Genomic DNA, 16,873 nt, shown 5'->3' with positions numbered 1-16,873 from the left:
GGATGGGAAGGAGCTCCGTCAAAGTAAAAAAGTGGGCATTACTTCCCAGAAAAATAAGAGAAGTCTCATTATTCACAGGCGGTTAACTCTCATTTTCTCTCAGTGTGCAACCAGGTTGGGTTGCTGTTTCAGTACTGGCTGTTTTATGCAGGAACTCTGCTCCTGAGGTTAATCCAAGTTGTATCCAGGCCCTTCAGAAGGAAAGGGAAATAGCAGCACAGAAATATGGTCTGATTCTGACACAGATACATGCAGACCTGGAGAGTTAAAAGGGATTGTGTGATGTCCCCTAGGTAAGATTTGTGGCTGACATTCCCCATACATTATGGGCACACAAGCTAAGGAGAGACTAGTGATGAGCATGCAGAGAAGCCAATGATTCAGACAGGTTTGTAGTGACACGACATTGTAGAGTTCTGTCTAGTTCTCCTTGGCATAGTTTGGAAAATAAAGATGAGATTGGTGGTAACCAATATGGCTTCCTCAAATTCAAGCCATGCCTGACAAACTTGGTGGCCTTTCATGATGGAGTAACAGCATCAGTGGATAATGGGAGAGCAACTGACATCATCTACTTGGACTTATGCAGAGCATTTGATCCCGTCCTGCATGACATCCTGGTCACCAAACTGGAGAAAAATGGTTTTGATGGATGGACCAGTTGCAGGATAGGGAACTGTCTGGATGGTCACACTCAGAGAGCTGCAGTCAATAGCTCAGTGTCCAGGTGGAGGGTGGTGTTGGGACCGGTGTTATTTAACATTTTTGTAGGCAACATGGAGAGTGGAATCAAATGAACCCTCAGCAAGTTTGCAGATGACACCAAGCTGAGCGGTGCTGTTGATGTGCTAGAGGGAAGGGATGCTACCCAGAGGGACCTGGACAGGCTGGAGAGGTGGGCCCTTGGCAGCCTCATGAACTTGAGTGTGGCCAAGTACAAGGCCCTGCACTTGGATCAGGGCAATCCCAAGCACAGGCACAGGCTTAGAGGAGAATGATTTGAGAGAAGCCTTGACCCTGAGGAGAAGAGTTGGTGTGGAGGGGGGTGTCCCTGCCTATAGCAGGGGGACTGGAACTAAATGACCTTAAAGATTCAGTCAGTTCTATTGTTTTTCTACCCTTAATTTTGCTTGAAAGGTTTTAGAATAAATGAGGTTCTGGTTTCCATTAAAACTGTTTGCAGGGAGCTCCATTGTAGCTAGTAAGTCTATCTTTAAGTTCAAGGGCAATAATGCATTGACTGTGTTGAAGAGAGAAATGACTCAGGAATGGATGATGGTTTAGAATAAAACATAATCCTACTTATTTTCTATGCAAATATGTGTAAGGAAAAGATGCTGCACTCAGTTCTGGAAATACCTTGACAAATATATATCTGTTGTTTCACAGCTGGAGATATCAAGATTGTTAAAGCACTGGAAGATGTGGAAGTGAATGAATATGGGAGTGCATCTTTTGTCTGAGATTTCACACGATGAGGTTCAGACCCAGTGGTACAAAGATGACAACAAGCTGAAGGCTGATGACAACATCAGAATGTGGCAAGATGGTAGGGTGTAAGAGGGAGATCTTTCTCCTGAGTGGGGGGTGGGTTGGAGATGAAGCAGAAAGCACATCTGAAATGAAGTGAAGAAGGTTCAGAAGGGAGTTCCCCTATTGTTTTGGGACTGAAGTTAGGGTGGAACAAGTGACATGGACCAGCTAACATCATTTGCAAGAATGTCAAAAAAGTTGAACGCCACCAGGAAATAAAATCTCCTACCTACCTACCTTTCTGACCACAAAATATCCAGCTTGTCTTTTGGGTTTTACTTTTGCTAAGTAGACCAGATTATTTTCTTATGAGGTTGATTTTCTACTTTTAAACATCAGATTTGTGTTTGAACGTTGAGGGATAAAAAACATAGCTTGACTTTTTCTTCATTTTCTCTTGCTGTTTGAAAAGAGCACAGGGTTGTTTTTGTTTTTTTTTAATATATACAATGTTAGGGTATATATATGATGTTAAGTGTGATAAAGAAAAGGGAGACATTTGAGTTAGCGCAATACTCAAGAGTTCAGTCCCTAGCTTTGCCACTGTTACCATTATAAGGGCAAGAACATCCTAGAAAATGAATTTCTCCTAAGTAGAGTCATTACATTTGAGCTACAGAGACCTTTACTAGGAGAAAACTTGTTGTTCAGAGCTATGTTGCTGTATTTAACCAAAGTAATTATCAATGTCTGTGTTTCATTGAACCTGTATTCCATTTTGTAATGCGAGGAGTTTGATATCGGGATGGGAAGGTCATGGTTTGATTTAGATGTTGGACTGGGAATCAGAAGATCTGGGCTCTCTTCAGGTTGTCAGTCTTATTGTCTGACTTCTTAACAACATTCCTTTCTTTATAATATTATTTAATGATGTTTTAAAGCATTTTGAGCTGATAGGTGTAGTGTTCATGTGCAGTAATGCTGATGTGAGTAAGTAGGGTGATAATGTAAGGGTTTTTTACATTCCTTCTAAATCTCTGCTTTCTCTTGTTCCATCCTTCTTAAAGAGCAGTCCATTAATCTCGTAAAGGAGCTGTGTGATGACTATGTGACTGAGCCTGAAGAAGCCAAATTTGAATGCGAGATATCCATTCCTTCTGTGAAACCTCCCAAGTGGTATCTACGTGGGGAAGTCTTACAGGCTGGCAGAAACTTGATTATGCAGCAAGAAGGCACCATCCACCAGCTGACCATACTGAAAACCACCACTGATATGACAAGCACCATTCAGTTCTCAATTGGCAAATCAAAATCCACAGCCAATCTGCTTGTCAGAGGTAACATATCCAGGCTTGGTTTACATCATGAAGATGAAGAATTAATTAACGTACAGTCTTCCTTCACTGGTTTCTTTGAAATATTGTGTGTGTGTCTGGAGGGTCTGCTCCATTTCCAGTTCAAAGTCATTAAACACTAAATGAGACAGCTGCATCTCAGTAAAAGATGTGTTTGAATAGTTGTGATGTGCTTACTATTCAGATCTACAGAGCTGAGGTTTTGTCCTTGGCTATACCAAAGAAGTCAAATCAGGTGAAATTAATTGTATTTCTGAACTAGACAAGGTTAAGTTTGGTAGCACATAAATTTGATGCAGTTTGCCATTGATTTCATCTGAAAGAAACCTGCAGGCTTTTTATCTGCTGTTGTCCCCAGCGTAAGAGTCTCCATTCACATCCTAAAGTACTTGTTATATTTTCAACTCACTCTTATTTGAATAAAAGCCTCAACAAATGGGAGCAATTTAATTAGCACAGAACAAGAGCTGGACCTTGCATTTGGTAGATAATATACAGTATTACTTTATAGAAATGTAGTCAATGGCATTCCCTATAGACAATCGTTTCTTTTATCTTTAGAGTCGTTCAAAGAACCATTGTGAACATGACATTAATTGGAATTGAATACATGCAAGAGACTTTCCTCTTCTTCCAATTGTCCTCATCCTTTCTTCTCTTCCACCCCTGCTTTGCAGATTACCATATAGAAATCACCAGGAAGTTGGAGGACAAGACAGCTTTGGAACGTCATTCTGTCATCCTGTCCTGTGACTTCAGGCCTTCTCCAAAGGTTGTGAAATGGTTCAAAGGCCACACACTCATCAAGCCCTCTGAGAAGTACAAGATCAAGAGGGATAAGCATTCAGCAGAGCTCAAGATTCTGAAGCTGAAGCCCGATGATGCTGGTGTGTACAAGTGCAAGGCAGGAATTGCAGACTGAGGCCACGCTGACAGCTGAAGGTATGAGCAGGGAGGGTGGCATCTTCCATGTCCTATTTCACCTCAGATTTCTCTTCTTGAGGTTGATTTCTGCCGTTCTCTCCTGATAACTTTATAAATGTATAGTCTTCACTGAGAAGATTACACAAAGATCATCTAGTCCAACCATTCTACCACATCCCAGTATGATTTATAGTAACAGTGGTAACAGTTCACCTTGTTTCCCCACAGCCCGCAATGTAGAAGTAACGAACCACCTGCAGGATGTGGAAATTGAAGAAGAGAGCTCTGCTGTCTTCTCCTGCGAGCTGTCCCATGATGACGAGGACGTGGAATGGTTCCTGAATGGCAACCTCCTTTACACCAACAATTACAATGACATCAAGAACGTTGGCAATTGCTGCACACTGACAATGAAGCAGGTTAAGCCTGAGGATGCTGGCACAGTGACAGTGAAGTCAGACAAGGTGTCAGAAAGCGCACCTGAAGGTGATAGGTGGGTCTGATCACAGCCCTCCTGGATGTAAGAGATGCTAAGGAGCTCCAGTTCATTCTATTGTGCAGCAGTCCTGCTTCTAAAGCTCACCTCTCTGGGGCTCAGATAGCCACCAAAGTCATGAGGGGCTTTCTTCCAGTGATTTATGGAATTAAGGATTTATGACTGCAGGGAGAGATCATTCAGTGTGTGTTTTGCCTCTGGGATGACTAATGACCAGGCTGTGAGCAACCTGATCTAGCTGTGAATGTCCCTTTTTATTGCAGGGGAGCTGGGCTAGATGGCCTTGAAGGGTCTCTTCCAATTCTAAGGGTACTGTGATTCTAATCTGCTCTCCCCAGCAATTAAGCTCTTTTACTCTATGCGCTCAGAGTTTGAAGGATTTCCTCTTTCTCCTTTCTTTTGCATTTGGTGGAAGTTTTTTCCCCAGTATAAACATCTGATGTGTGAAATAGAAGACAGATAAGAGGAGTCAATAATACAGGAAAATCAAAAGTGTTCCTCTTAATCCTGTGGCCTGCTGTATGAGCTCTGCTCCATGTGAGGGCAATGCCAGCTCTCCAGCTTTAGAAGAGCTGCATCCCAATTACTTCATATGATATCAGTCCCACCCACCGGCAATGCAGGCTGTCCCTCCTGTTCCCTGTATTCTCCTACTGATTAGTTCAGAATTCCATAAAGCGTATTCAGTCAACAGACATGAAACCGCTTTAGGTTCTATCTTGGTGTCGTCAGTAGTGGTGAAGATTTATTTATCCCTCTTTAAAAATCTGAAAGCAACTGGAAATGTCTGATCTTCTGTATCATGTTGTTCTGTTTTGCCTGTTTAATTGCAGAGAAGCCTGCCGTCTTCATGAAGTCCTTGGATGATGTTTTTGTTGAGGAGCGGGGTGTGATTAAATTGGAATGCGAAGTCTCTATAAAGAGAAGGTCAAACCAGTGTGGAAAAAGGACGGTGTTCTGCTCACTTCTGGCAACAAGTATGAGCTGGTACAGTCTGGGAAGACCCTATGTCCCCTTATCCATGACCTCGAGATGTCAGATGCAGGTTTCTATACCTGTGATATTGGCACTGATGTTGCCAAGTCAAAGGTCGGCATTCAGGGTAAGTACTGTGGAAAGTAAAGGAGTGCTGAAAGCACATTCAGTGTGGTCACTATGTCTTACACCTATTCCCCCATGAGCCTTACTAGTTTCTACAATAGAAGTGTATTACTGCAATTTAGTGCAGTGATGTCTGGAAAATTCCCATTGCTTTTGATGTAAATGTATCTCATTTTGCCATGAAAATCACCAAACACATCAAGAATGTCCTGGAAATGTTTCTTTTCAAACCATCCCTAAAATGGAGAAATGGTTTGAACACCAGTAGGGGTAGGATGGTAACAAATGAGCTAATAGAAACAGTTAATTTCTTGTCATAGGCAAAATCCTTTTTCTCACGCAGCATCCTAGAGTTGTCCTCTCTGTTAGGTTTCTCCCTCTGTAGCTCATTGAATCTTCATTCTGCTCCATGGACTGAGCTGCTCGCCTTGTAGTTCTTCGAGAGCAAAGACAAGAGATTCATGTCTCTTTTTTTTTATAGCTTTCTGGTAATTCTGAGTGGAGAATGTCTTAGAGAATACATCAGTAAGGAACACAGCCATGTTCTGCAAATCCTGAGTTAAAACACCAGTGCTGCTACTCATGTCAGTCACAAATGCCTTTTCTCCATATAAACCTCATACTAACCTATCTCTTATCTTCCAGAGCTGAATAGTGGCATTACCAAACGGCTGAAAAACACTGAAATCCAGGAGGGAGAAGATTGTACTTTTGAATGCATTCCGTCCCATGAAAGCATTGATGAGTTCAACTGGACACTGACTGGAAGCAGAGTGGAAAGTGGTGGGTGATTTAAAGCTTCTAACGTGAGTCGGAAATATACTCTCATTATCAAAAGTGTGACTCCTACTGACGCTGGGGAAGTCGTTTTTACTGCCCGTGGACTAACCTCCAAAGCCTCTCTGTCTGTGAAAGGTAATGAGATGGGAGAGATTCTGGGGCCTGATTCCTTCAACTGTCTTCTGATAAGATTGTCGTGAGAGCTAACTCATAATATGGTTAAAGTGAATAGCAACCTTCTACTTGAAACTCAAAGCACTGAGAATTTCTCTTAAAAATAAGTAAAAGGAGGAAACATTTTACACAAATGTGAGAACTACCCAAAGCACTGGGGTAGTGTTGGAAATGGGCATCTCACTACAGCTTGTTCCATTAACAGTAAATCAGGAATGATCTGTTGAGGGAACTGTGGGAGCAAATATCCTCTAAGTATAAGCTGAAGGGATGGCCTTCACATCATCTAGCTGTACAACAAATTCCTATCTAGAACATGTGCATCTGAGAGCATCATCCGAGGCTCCCAGTGTGATGAGTGGAGAGAAGAAAGAGGCAGTTTTCAGACATGGTTCATCATCCTCAATGGGGTAGATTTAAGAGAGAATAAATGCTGCCTGGAATTCTATTGTCTGTACTTTGCAGATTACTGCTGGCTGTAGGATGGCGTCTGTTGCAAGTGCCTCTCTAACTTATCTCCAGCATGTAGATGCATGTATTTTGAGAGAGGCATCCTACCCTAAGTGTATGTTACTCAAAAAGCATGTTTTCTTTCAGAAAAACCTACTGAGGTTACAAAACAGCTGGAGAATAAGACATCAGCCTGAGCAGTCAGCTCTCGAAGCCTGATGTGAACATCAGGTGGTACAAGGATGGCAAAGCAATCAGAAAAAGCCAGAAGTACGACTTGCAGCAGGAGGGAACTGGGGCCATTCTGATCATCCATGACTCTACTGCCAAGGACAGTGGGGAGTACCCCTGTGAGACAGAGGACTCCATAACAAAAGCCAGGGTCACTGTGCAAGGTGAGTTGAAAAGCACACTGGGGAAGGCATGTAGAGAAGTCGAGGTAAATATCTGCAGCCTGTGGGTGATGGTTTTTCTCTTCTGTTTCCTTGAGCAGGATCAATTCTTAGTTTTCAGAAAATATGATGGATTAAAATCTTTTCCTTAAAATAATCTGGAAACTGAATGATTCTCCAGTGTGATGTGGATCTGGGCAGCCTGGTCTGGTGGTTGGTGACCCCTTGGCAGGGGGTTTGAAACTAGATGCTCTTTGAGGTCCTTTTCTACTCAGGCCACTCTATGATTCTGTGATCATTCTATGATTCTATGATCTTGGGTGTTAGTGAGCCAAGAAAAGATGGCAATCTTAATTAGTCTATATTGAATATGTGTAATCCAAACTATATGCAGTTTATCAGATGAGATCCTACCAGCGCATGTACAATGGTATTGAACTTTCCAGATATCTACTGGAATTATCAAACCTATGTAAATGGGTGGACTCTGTGGTCTTCTTAGACTCTTTGCATCTCTATGTGATATTCTGAAATGAGGGCAAAGGAGATTCAGGGCACCTCTGTATGCTTGGGACTTGTTGGGGTAACAAATCCCTTTGTCCTACACCCTCATCCTTTTTTTTTTTCCCTTCCAGAAAAACCTAATTACTTTATCAAGGAACTTTCAGATGTGAAAATTGAAGAAAGTGGAAGTGCACTTGTTACATGTCAGAGCGAGAAAGCCGCATCCTTTGTCATATGGAGGAAAGGCATTGCTGAGCTCAGGCCTGGCAGGAAATACAAGAGGGCACAGAAAGGACGAGACCTGCAGCTGTGCATAAAAAATCTGGAGAAAAGTGACAGTGACGTGTACACCTGTGACATTGGTGATGCCCAGTCCAGAGCCAAGCTGGTTGTACAAGGTATGTGTGAGAGCCATATGACTGCGCATCCTGTTTCTCCACTACCAAGACATTATCCTGGTAGAATTTGTACATTTATGGCAGGTCTTTGGGGCTGCAGCTGTCTGGCCTGAATAGCGGTTCACAAGCCATGCACAGAGCAAGCTGCACGGAAAGGGAAAGAACTACTGACTAGAGCAGTGCCATTGAGAACTTTATGTATCATTTAAAAACCAAAAATGCTGATGTACGGTGAGGCTGGTGACCCAGAAATCAGTGTGAACTTTCTATCTCTGACCTTTCTGAGTTACAAATAGTCCTCCAGAGTTCTAGGCAAAAATTCCCTTATGCTGCATTCTGGGTAGTTGTCACGGTTTAAACAAAAATCTACCTGTGTCCGTGACAGGGGGGCCACAGGGAGAACCTCTGTCCCAACTACTTCAGAAGCAGCCCAAACCCCCTCGTACATGGCTAAGATCTCCTTCTCAGTTGGAGTGTAGCACTCCTCAGACCCTTTATATGCTCGACTCCAAAGTCCCGGGGGTTGGCCTTGGGTTTCTCCTAAAGCTCTTTGCCACAAACTCCAAGTGGGACCTTTCTCTCCAGCAGCAGTGTAGAGGATGTTCTTTACATCCTGTCCTGTCCGTACTGGCCCCAAGGCCACGGCACGGGCTATCTCTTGTTTTCTCTGCTCAAAAGCCTGCTGCTGCTCAGGACCCCATGAGAAATTATTCTTCTTCCATGTTACCTGATAGAGGGGGCTCACTATGTGGCTGTAGTTTGGGACATGCATTCTCCAAAAGCCCACTACTCTCAGAAAAGATTGGGTCTCTGTCTTGTTGGTGGGAGGAGACATAGCAGTGATTTTTTCAATCACATGTGCTGGGATGTGTCGATGCCCATCTTGCCATTTTACACCTAAGAACTGGATTTCCTGGGCAGACCCCTTCACCTTGCTGCGCTTAATGGCAAAACCAGCTTGCAAAAGAATTAGGATTATCTGTTTTCTTTTCTTGAAAATCTCTGCTGCTGTATGGCCCCACACGACAATATCATCAATATAGTGCAGGTGTTTGGGAGCAGTAAAATTATTCATGCTTTATATGATGTTATGATGTGGAATACTGATAGCAAAATTACAAAATTATTAAACCATGACACCCTGGTATTTTTCTTTTTTTTTTCTTAAATATTTTCCTTTTTTTTTTCTTAAATATTTTCCTTTTTTTTTTCTTAAATATTTTCCTTTTTACTATTTAAATGTTATGGGCACATCTTATAGAAACACAAGGCTGTTTACAAAGAAGTGCATGCTGTGTTGCTGTATGATGAGAAGATACATCTATTCTTCATCTAGCAGGAATAGTTGCTGAGCCTTAACAACAGTTTCAGAAAGCTTTGGGAATTTGGGCGTTTTCCTTGTTTCTGCAACACAAAATGAAAATTTACGCTGTATACAAGAAAAGGGGAGTCCGAACTTGTACGTTAAATTTGAAGGAGATCAATCTGGGGTAATATTTAAGAAAACAAAAAAAAAAAAAAGGGAGTGTGGTCATCAAATACTATAAAATATATTAGCTGTTACAAGAATGCCACTTATCTTCCCCCCATATGAATCACTGTCATGTTGTATGTGAATTTGTGAGGTGGGTTTTGAAGCTGAAATTAAAAACTTCTTGTATGGCTGTCTTCATAGTGGCTATCCAGACTATCTGTAGAAATAACAGCTATTATGTAGTCAGCTATTCACCAGTTTTAACTGATTATAAATTACGTTTCAGGGTGGAGAACATAGCATAGTGCCTGACACCTGTGTTGATCCTGAGGGCATTCTTGATTCTGTGCATTATGATGTCATGGATATTAAAGAGCAAGCTGAGGCAGCACATAGTTCCATTGTATCCCTGGGGGACCCGAAGGAAGATATTGGCTGGTTTGAAAAGCAGCTGGAGAAAACTAACTTTGAACTGATGGAGACCAATGAAGAGCTAACAGAGAAAAACACCAAACTACTTAAAACTGAAGAAGAGCTGATGCAGAAGAACAAAGGTGAGTTATGCGATGTGAAAGGTAGAAGACAGAAATAGTTCATTAATCTAAAAGAGAAATAACCAGTTTGAGTAGGAATTAGAGGAGATGTTCTACCTTTGGAACCATAGCCTGTAGATAAATGATAGTTTGTTCCTTGTGTATATTCAGGTTCAGCAATTCCACGGTTTTTGGTTATTTCTTTTCTTTTTTTCCCCCCTCTCCTTTAAACTGCAACTAGCAGCTTTACGCTTTCGTAAGTATGGGGTTAAATGTCTATATCTTGATTTTTACTTTTATATTGTAATCTCTACTCTTCTTTATGTCTTGTTGATGCAATGTTTTCGTTCCAAGAAATATAGAAAACTTTTGAATCACTCCCAATAAGTGAAGACCACATGCAAATTAATTAATCTGTTCAAAAGCTACCTAAACGTTAGAATATCTGGAAAAATTGATTACTTAATAAACTATCTATTGGCTACTTATGTAATACAACCTTTTCTGTGTGTTACAGACTTTGAAATGCAGATGATTAAATTGGATGAGTCTGTTGAGCAACTTAAAGAAGCAACTGAGGTAACTTTATCAAGAAGATGTTGTGTAAAATTGTTTTAATACCAACTTGTGGTAGCTTAAAATGCTATTCCAGTAGGCTCCATTAATAGATTTCTTACCGAGCTTAGCTTAACTGAATTTGCCTTTAATGCATTGTGTAATTCAGCTACTTAACACTACATTAGAAACTGATGACTGATTTTTTTTTTTTTTATTTCCAAGAATAATGGCTCTTTGACCATGTTTGTAATTTTGTTGACTTCTTGGAAACAGGAAATTCTTTGATAAACTGGTAAACTCTTGATTGTGTGCAAGTCTTTTACTTTGTAACCTGCTAGGCTCTTGCTTTCCCTTGTATACTCTACCGAGTATTGCACTTGTCATTATCTGAAGGTGTACTTGTTCTGTCTGCTATTGAGATTTGTAACTGATGTCTATAGAGTCACCAGGTAAATATTTTAGCTGTATGGTTTTGTGTAAATATTTGCCTACAGAAGATTACTGAGACTTAAGTGCTCCTTTTGTTAAGCTTCAATGTAACTGATCTTATATCAATACAGGAAAAGACTACCTACCATTTAACTACCATTAAAGCAGAACTGGCAGAAGAGAACACTAATAAAGGAACTGAAAGCAGCCAATTTTCAGTGCTTTCAGTTAAAGCACTGAAACAAGAGAAAACTGAGTTGGAAGTGGGAAGAAAGCGCAGTACTGATGAAGATAAGCCTACTGTGGAAGAGCCACCTTCAAAGAAAGGTACAGTTTCTTCCATCGTTGAACAGGGTGTCTTCCAAAACAATAAATTGCTTCCTATTCTGGATAGGAAGCAAAAGGCTGTGAAGCGCGTACCTTATGGTATAAGGAGAAAAGCCACTGTGTTAAACTGTAAATAGAAGTAACTGTTATGTAAATATCCCTTTTTCAGAAGGTCCTATGCTGTTCATTTTTGAATGCTTAAGAATAAAAGTTTTTTGCACTATTTTTTTCCTTTTTGCTGCTTTTTCCTCATCTGTTGATGCACTTGCAGATTTGGTAATAGTTTTAAAGCAGTTTCTTTAGGATTGTTTCAACTGCTGTTGCTGATCTTCTGAGTAGCATCAGCTGCTCAAGTGCTTTTTTTTGTTTGTTTGTTTTGTTTTTCCTGAAGCAACTATCAAAATTGTTGACGACCTGCTAATTGCTCGCTTATGGGCAATATTTGAGCAAAATGGTTTGGATAAGCTCTGATGCATTTAACTTCACTTCTGGGCACAGCTGAGCATCAGTGTTCCTAGAATTACAGAAGGCATATACAATGTAGAAGGGAAAATCTAAAACTTAGCTGTATTCCCTTCCTTTCTTGTATTCCTCTTGCAAAATATGTGCAAGGGAGAAAGTCAAGGCCTTCTTTGGATGAGATGCTGTTCTTGGATGATTTGTCCCTGCTGCCTTTATTTGGCATAAATATTGAATCCTAATGTGACCACTGAATGGCATCACATATAAGCATCTTACCAGAGACCGAGGGAGGGATGTGGACTCCTCCATACTCCAAATAGTAGTGGGTTTGTTCTAATCATATGACCAAAGCTCTCATTTAACAATGACAGCAATGCTCCACATAGGAATTAAAATGGGTAGCTGATAGTCACAATGCCAGCATGTTCTGTTAAGAAGTACTGAGTATTCAATCATGTTAAAATTTTCTTCTATTTGTGAGTATTAATAGCATCCAATTTCAAAAACTGCTTAATATATATTCTTTAGCTATGTTAAATATACACAGTAGAACAATGAGCACAGGTATGTTGTGCTGGTTCTTTTGTAGAATTAGTTATATAAGTAGCACGAGCAAAAGTGTTTTAGGAGATGCTAGGTTATCTCAGCTTAAAGTTCAGGGTATTTACACCATTCTCTGAGCTTTTAGGTCTTGTTTCCTATGCTCTGTAATAATGCTTTTTCCCTACTTCCTGTGTAAGGAGCTTCTAGACTGAACATTACACATCTTCTCCCTAGTCTTATTTATCTTGCTTTAGTGCTTGCTTGTTGTTTTCAGCATAAAGTGTTTAGATTACTTATAAATCATATTCCCCTCACTAGTGTTGCTGGGAGCAGCAGTCAAAACCCAAAACCTGGTTTGGGGTGGAATATGCCACTGCTGTTTCTTCAGTATGACTTTTAAATCAGTTGAGGGCTGTATATAAAACTCCTTAGATGAGTTAAGAGACTGTTTCCATGCAGTACATGTGAATCTGTATGTAATGCAGGCTGCACGTGGGTGCTATAAAATTCTGCATTGTAGTAATAAAAGGACTGTACAAGAATCACCATGGAATATATTGTTGTGGTGACCCAATCCCTGGTAAATCTTGACTTATATTTATTTTTTTTAATACTTAAAGTATGCATATTATGGAATGGATGTAACTGGATTCTAAAGCAATGATGAAATACAGCAGAAGTCGCTTTTGATAAAAAGAAAATGCATGTGATTTTAGCTAATTGCTCACCAGTTAAAGAAAAAAACAGCCCCAAGCTAATGGAATATTTATGGAAACTTGAATCTGCAAATTTGTACAACTTTATGAGTGAACTTTATATGCAAAAGAGTAAGTGTGGACAGAAGTAGGAATCCTCATATTTTGTTTAGAGATCAACTGAATAAGAGAGACAGATATCAACACTTAAGTGATCAACTTGTCCAGGGTTTTATCTTTCTTTTGAAAGTAAGAGGACTGTGAGTTGGAATGAAATTTCTTAGAGAACTGTTTATCTACCATTTAGATGTAGATGGAGTGATTCCTGGCTGCCTTATAGGGATTGCTGAAGCATGGAAGATAGAAAGAATATAGCTGTGAATTATCTATCTCGTTCCCATGTTTCTTAAATCTAATAAGATTTTCTACTGGTGTGGAGTGGAAGGTTTGAGTAGTGCCATGGTAAAAGTGTTCTTCCAGACTGAAAACCTTTTGCTCTTAATTCTGTATAGAAATCTGAGGCACCTGATTACGTGTTCAGAGGACTTTAATTCCTTCACTAGTATCAAATACTATGTGATGTGAGGGCATGGCTTGCATATTATGACAGTTTTTCACTTAGAAGTTGCTACTTGGTGTTGTGAACTGCTATGTAATAATGATTTTAATCAATCTGAGCTACATTCCTTTTCCCTTTTTTTTTTTTGTTTGTTTGTTTTACAGTAGTTGTAAATGAGAGAAAGAAAAAGAACACTGTAGAGCAAAAGAAAATTGAACATGTGAAACAAAAGTGCTCCACGTACCGAAAGGAAGTACTAGCACTGAGGGAAAGAACTGAAATCTTGGAACATCATTTAACTGTGCTTGAAGAACAATGCAGAAGAGAAAAAAATAGAAAAGAAGACTTCAGTAAGCAGGTAACAAGCCTGCGTATTCAGCTTTCTTTTTCTGAAGAAACAGCTGATGTCCTCCGTGAACAAATTCTGCAGGGTCAAGCTGACTATCGGGAAATTGCTTCTGAACTGGATGAACAGAAATCTATAAATATGACACTAGAAGACAAAAATGCCCAACTAACTAACAACATAGAAGTTGCCAAAGAATATATAATTGATAAAGTGTCACAAGTAAACGAAATGTGGACCAAATTAGATGAATTATACAAATGTCACTTAGAGTTTCACGCCATCGGTACTGACTTTGTCAGTGTAAAGGATTCCTCAGACTGTGAAAAAGATGAGCCAGGGACATCTCAAATTAGTTCTGCATGCACTCAGTCACAGACTTCTTCCATCTCAGATCTTGTGCAGGACCTCTCCTTTAACTATAGTCTTGAAAGGATTTGGGAAGTATGCAGAAGTATTGTTGATGTTTCCTCACAAAAAAGTCAGCACATCAAAGCACTGCTTCAAGACAATGAAAACCTAAAGGCGGGACTGAATAATGCTGAATATCATAATCGTCAACTTGTAATGAAGCTATGTGAGATTACAACTCACACTAGTCAGGAAGATGATCTTGTGAATCAGTTACATGAGCAAATAGAAAAGAAAACTCAGGACTTTGAAGAAAAGACTGCAGAAGATCAGAGAGTGATTGCACAATTTCAGGAGGAAGTTGCCAACTGTGAGGTAAAAATAAAAGAGCTTGAGTATCTCCTGGAGGCTTCCAAGACAATGGAAGACAATGTGTCAAAACTCAATGAATTACTTAAAGAAAAAGAATCTATTATTGTTAATCTAGAGACAGTTACAGCAACTCTGCAGGAGAAGTCTGCAAATGCAGACAAAAAGTTTGAAGAGTTAAGTAGCAAAGAAGCAAATCTGATTCAAGAAGTTCTGCAGCTGAAAAACAGCTTGGAGCAGATGAAACATTCTCTTCGGGAAAAGGAAAAGAGTGAAATGGAGAAAGTGCAACGTATAGAATCGTAAGTAACCACTGAGTTAACTTAGAGCCCTTTGAGAATGAACTAGAGTTAAAAATAGTTAATGGGAACATCCCTTCGACTTAATGCATCTGCATGCTTATCAATGGCCAAACTACTACTTTAGGATGCTTTGGTATGCTACTTGAGTTCCAAGGGAAAACAGGAGTGTGCAAGGAAATAAAGAATAATATGGGGATTTCTGGTGGTTTTGTTGTACATCCCTCAGAATAGCATCTGAATAGTTTATTGCTTCAGCATCTGATTATGAGAAGCAAGCTGAAATTCAAAAGTAATTGTTTAAATCTTGTCACTGGTCTAGATAGATTTAAGAGTCTATTTACAAATAGAAACCAACAGGCAGGGCATGGATTAAGCTGTAATTGCTGTTTCCATGAGATGTGTAACAGTAATGTTCTTTGTCTCTTTATTTTTAACATAAGGCTAGAAAATATTCTTTCTGAGAGTTCTGCCCTTGTACTGAATTTGAAAAGAGATTTGCAGAGGAAAGAAGAAGAGTATGCAGATCTAAAAGATAAACATTCTGATGCCAAGAAACAAATTCAGCAACTACAAAGTGAGGTTTGTAGTCAACTGAGCTATTTTTTTCTGTAAGATTATGCTTGGCTTTCTGCTGTTAAAACTTCTCAAACTTTAACTATGAAGCTGGAAATTTCACACTAGTGTGGCTAGCAGCAAATCTTAGGTAAAGTTGCCATTGAAGCTCTAGAGGGGACCAGAAATTAAAACATGGTTTCACATAGATAATGAACAGAGGAAAGTAAAGTTGGTTAGTAGACTGGAATAAGGTTTGTGAAGAGAATAGCTAATCTGCCTCTGGAGGGGACTTGTTATTATCTCTAAGTTACTGGTGACTTGCCATTGGTATCCGTGGTAACTCCAAAGCCTAAAACCTAAGTCTTGTGAAAAAACGCTGATAACTGGGAAGAAGAATGCTATTTACTTGAAGAGAAATAGACTAATTTCCAGAGGCTCTTTAATATAAGCATGTATATTTTTTTTCTTCAATTTCAGCTTCAGTGATGTTAATAGTTAAAATTTAATTATTAAACAAGAAGATATCTTAAAACCCATTTTGCAGGATCTTAGTCTGAAAGTTTATTGGGTGTGCTTGGGGTGGAAAATTGAAGCTTAAAAATGAATTCATGTCTTCCTTGGTAACCTTGCACTTGCTGTCGTTTTCCTACTCAGCACATGTTTGTGAATTCCTCTTTATTTAACAAAGAAGTATTTGGCCAGGTTGGATTACAGAAGTCTTTTAATGAACCGTGAGCTGTGCTTACATTACAGGTGTCCACGATGCGTTCTGTGGAGGAATCCCTCAGGAACAAGATGGAAGAACTTGAAAGGATTAATAACCAGTTTAAGGATGAGCTGGATTATAAAGACTTCTATATCCAACAAATTAAGCAGGTATTTTACTTGCTCTTAATTTTTATTAAATGAATGATGCAGGTTTTCCAAGCAACAGGAAAAAGGTCAAAAAAAAAACAACAATTGGAGCAAAATGAAAGTGGCCAACTGAAATTAGTGGTAGACCATGAAAGATATTCAAATAATTAGTCACTACAGAGCACTGGCAGATTGTTTTCAATACAATAATCTCCATAGTAAATACATATGTAATACATGCATATAACCTGATCTTGTTGAGTGACATCATGATATGTTAATTGAAATGTCTTACCGCAAATTCTTTTTATCAGCTTGAGTCCTTATTTATGCTTTATGAAAAGCTTATTAATTCTAGGCTGTCTGAAAGATTCTGCTTGTTTTTACTGTGTATGCTTTTCTTTCAACATGAAATATAGGAGCTGGTGGAAACTGAGAGGATGGAAGATGACTAATGACTATAATAAC

General features: G+C 39.5%; 2 protein-coding genes across 2 annotated transcripts; both read left to right on the top strand.

Annotated features, from left to right (window-relative positions):
- Nucleotides 1-5,098: 5,098 nt before the first annotated feature.
- LOC146755049 (immunoglobulin superfamily member 22-like) lies at nt 5,099-6,430 on the top strand. The gene is made up of 2 exons (XM_085526435.1): nt 5,099-5,350; nt 5,995-6,430. Exons 1-2 carry the CDS (start codon nt 5,152-5,154, stop codon nt 6,138-6,140), a joined length of 345 nt encoding a protein of 114 aa, XP_085382561.1. The 5' UTR covers nt 5,099-5,151; the 3' UTR covers nt 6,141-6,430.
- A 3,392-nt stretch (nt 6,431-9,822) lies between these two features.
- LOC146755048 (kinesin-like protein KIF20B) lies at nt 9,823-16,860 on the top strand. The gene is made up of 7 exons (XM_085526362.1): nt 9,823-10,075; nt 10,572-10,633; nt 11,173-11,368; nt 13,792-14,995; nt 15,436-15,574; nt 16,304-16,426; nt 16,825-16,860. The coding sequence occupies exons 1-7, from the start codon at nt 9,883-9,885 to the stop codon at nt 16,858-16,860; spliced, it is 1,953 nt and encodes a 650-aa protein (XP_085382488.1). The 5' UTR covers nt 9,823-9,882.
- The last annotated feature ends 13 nt before the right edge of the window (nt 16,861-16,873 follow it).

This window comes from Coturnix japonica, chromosome 36, assembly GCF_054131305.1.
Source record: "Coturnix japonica strain WE chromosome 36, WE-NBRP24, whole genome shotgun sequence".
NCBI classification, from domain to species: Eukaryota; Metazoa; Chordata; class Aves; order Galliformes; family Phasianidae; genus Coturnix; species Coturnix japonica.
Note: the sequence above shows the minus strand (reverse complement) of the source record. Positions and strands in the feature narration are given on the sequence as shown.

Bases quoted from the DNA above. Each gene is read 5' to 3' on its own strand.
- LOC146755049 (XM_085526435.1), top strand. From the start codon at position 5,152: ATGCGAAGTCTCTATAAAGAGAAGGTCAAACCAGTGTGGAAAAAGGAC. The intron at 5,351-5,994 runs GTAAGTACTGTG...CTTATCTTCCAG, and splicing joins GTCAAAGGTCGGCATTCAGG to AGCTGAATAGTGGCATTACC.
- LOC146755048 (XM_085526362.1), top strand. From the start codon at position 9,883: ATGGATATTAAAGAGCAAGCTGAGGCAGCACATAGTTCCATTGTATCC. The intron at 10,634-11,172 runs GTAACTTTATCA...ATATCAATACAG, and splicing joins AACTTAAAGAAGCAACTGAG to GAAAAGACTACCTACCATTT. The intron at 11,369-13,791 runs GTACAGTTTCTT...TTTGTTTTACAG, and splicing joins AGAGCCACCTTCAAAGAAAG to TAGTTGTAAATGAGAGAAAG.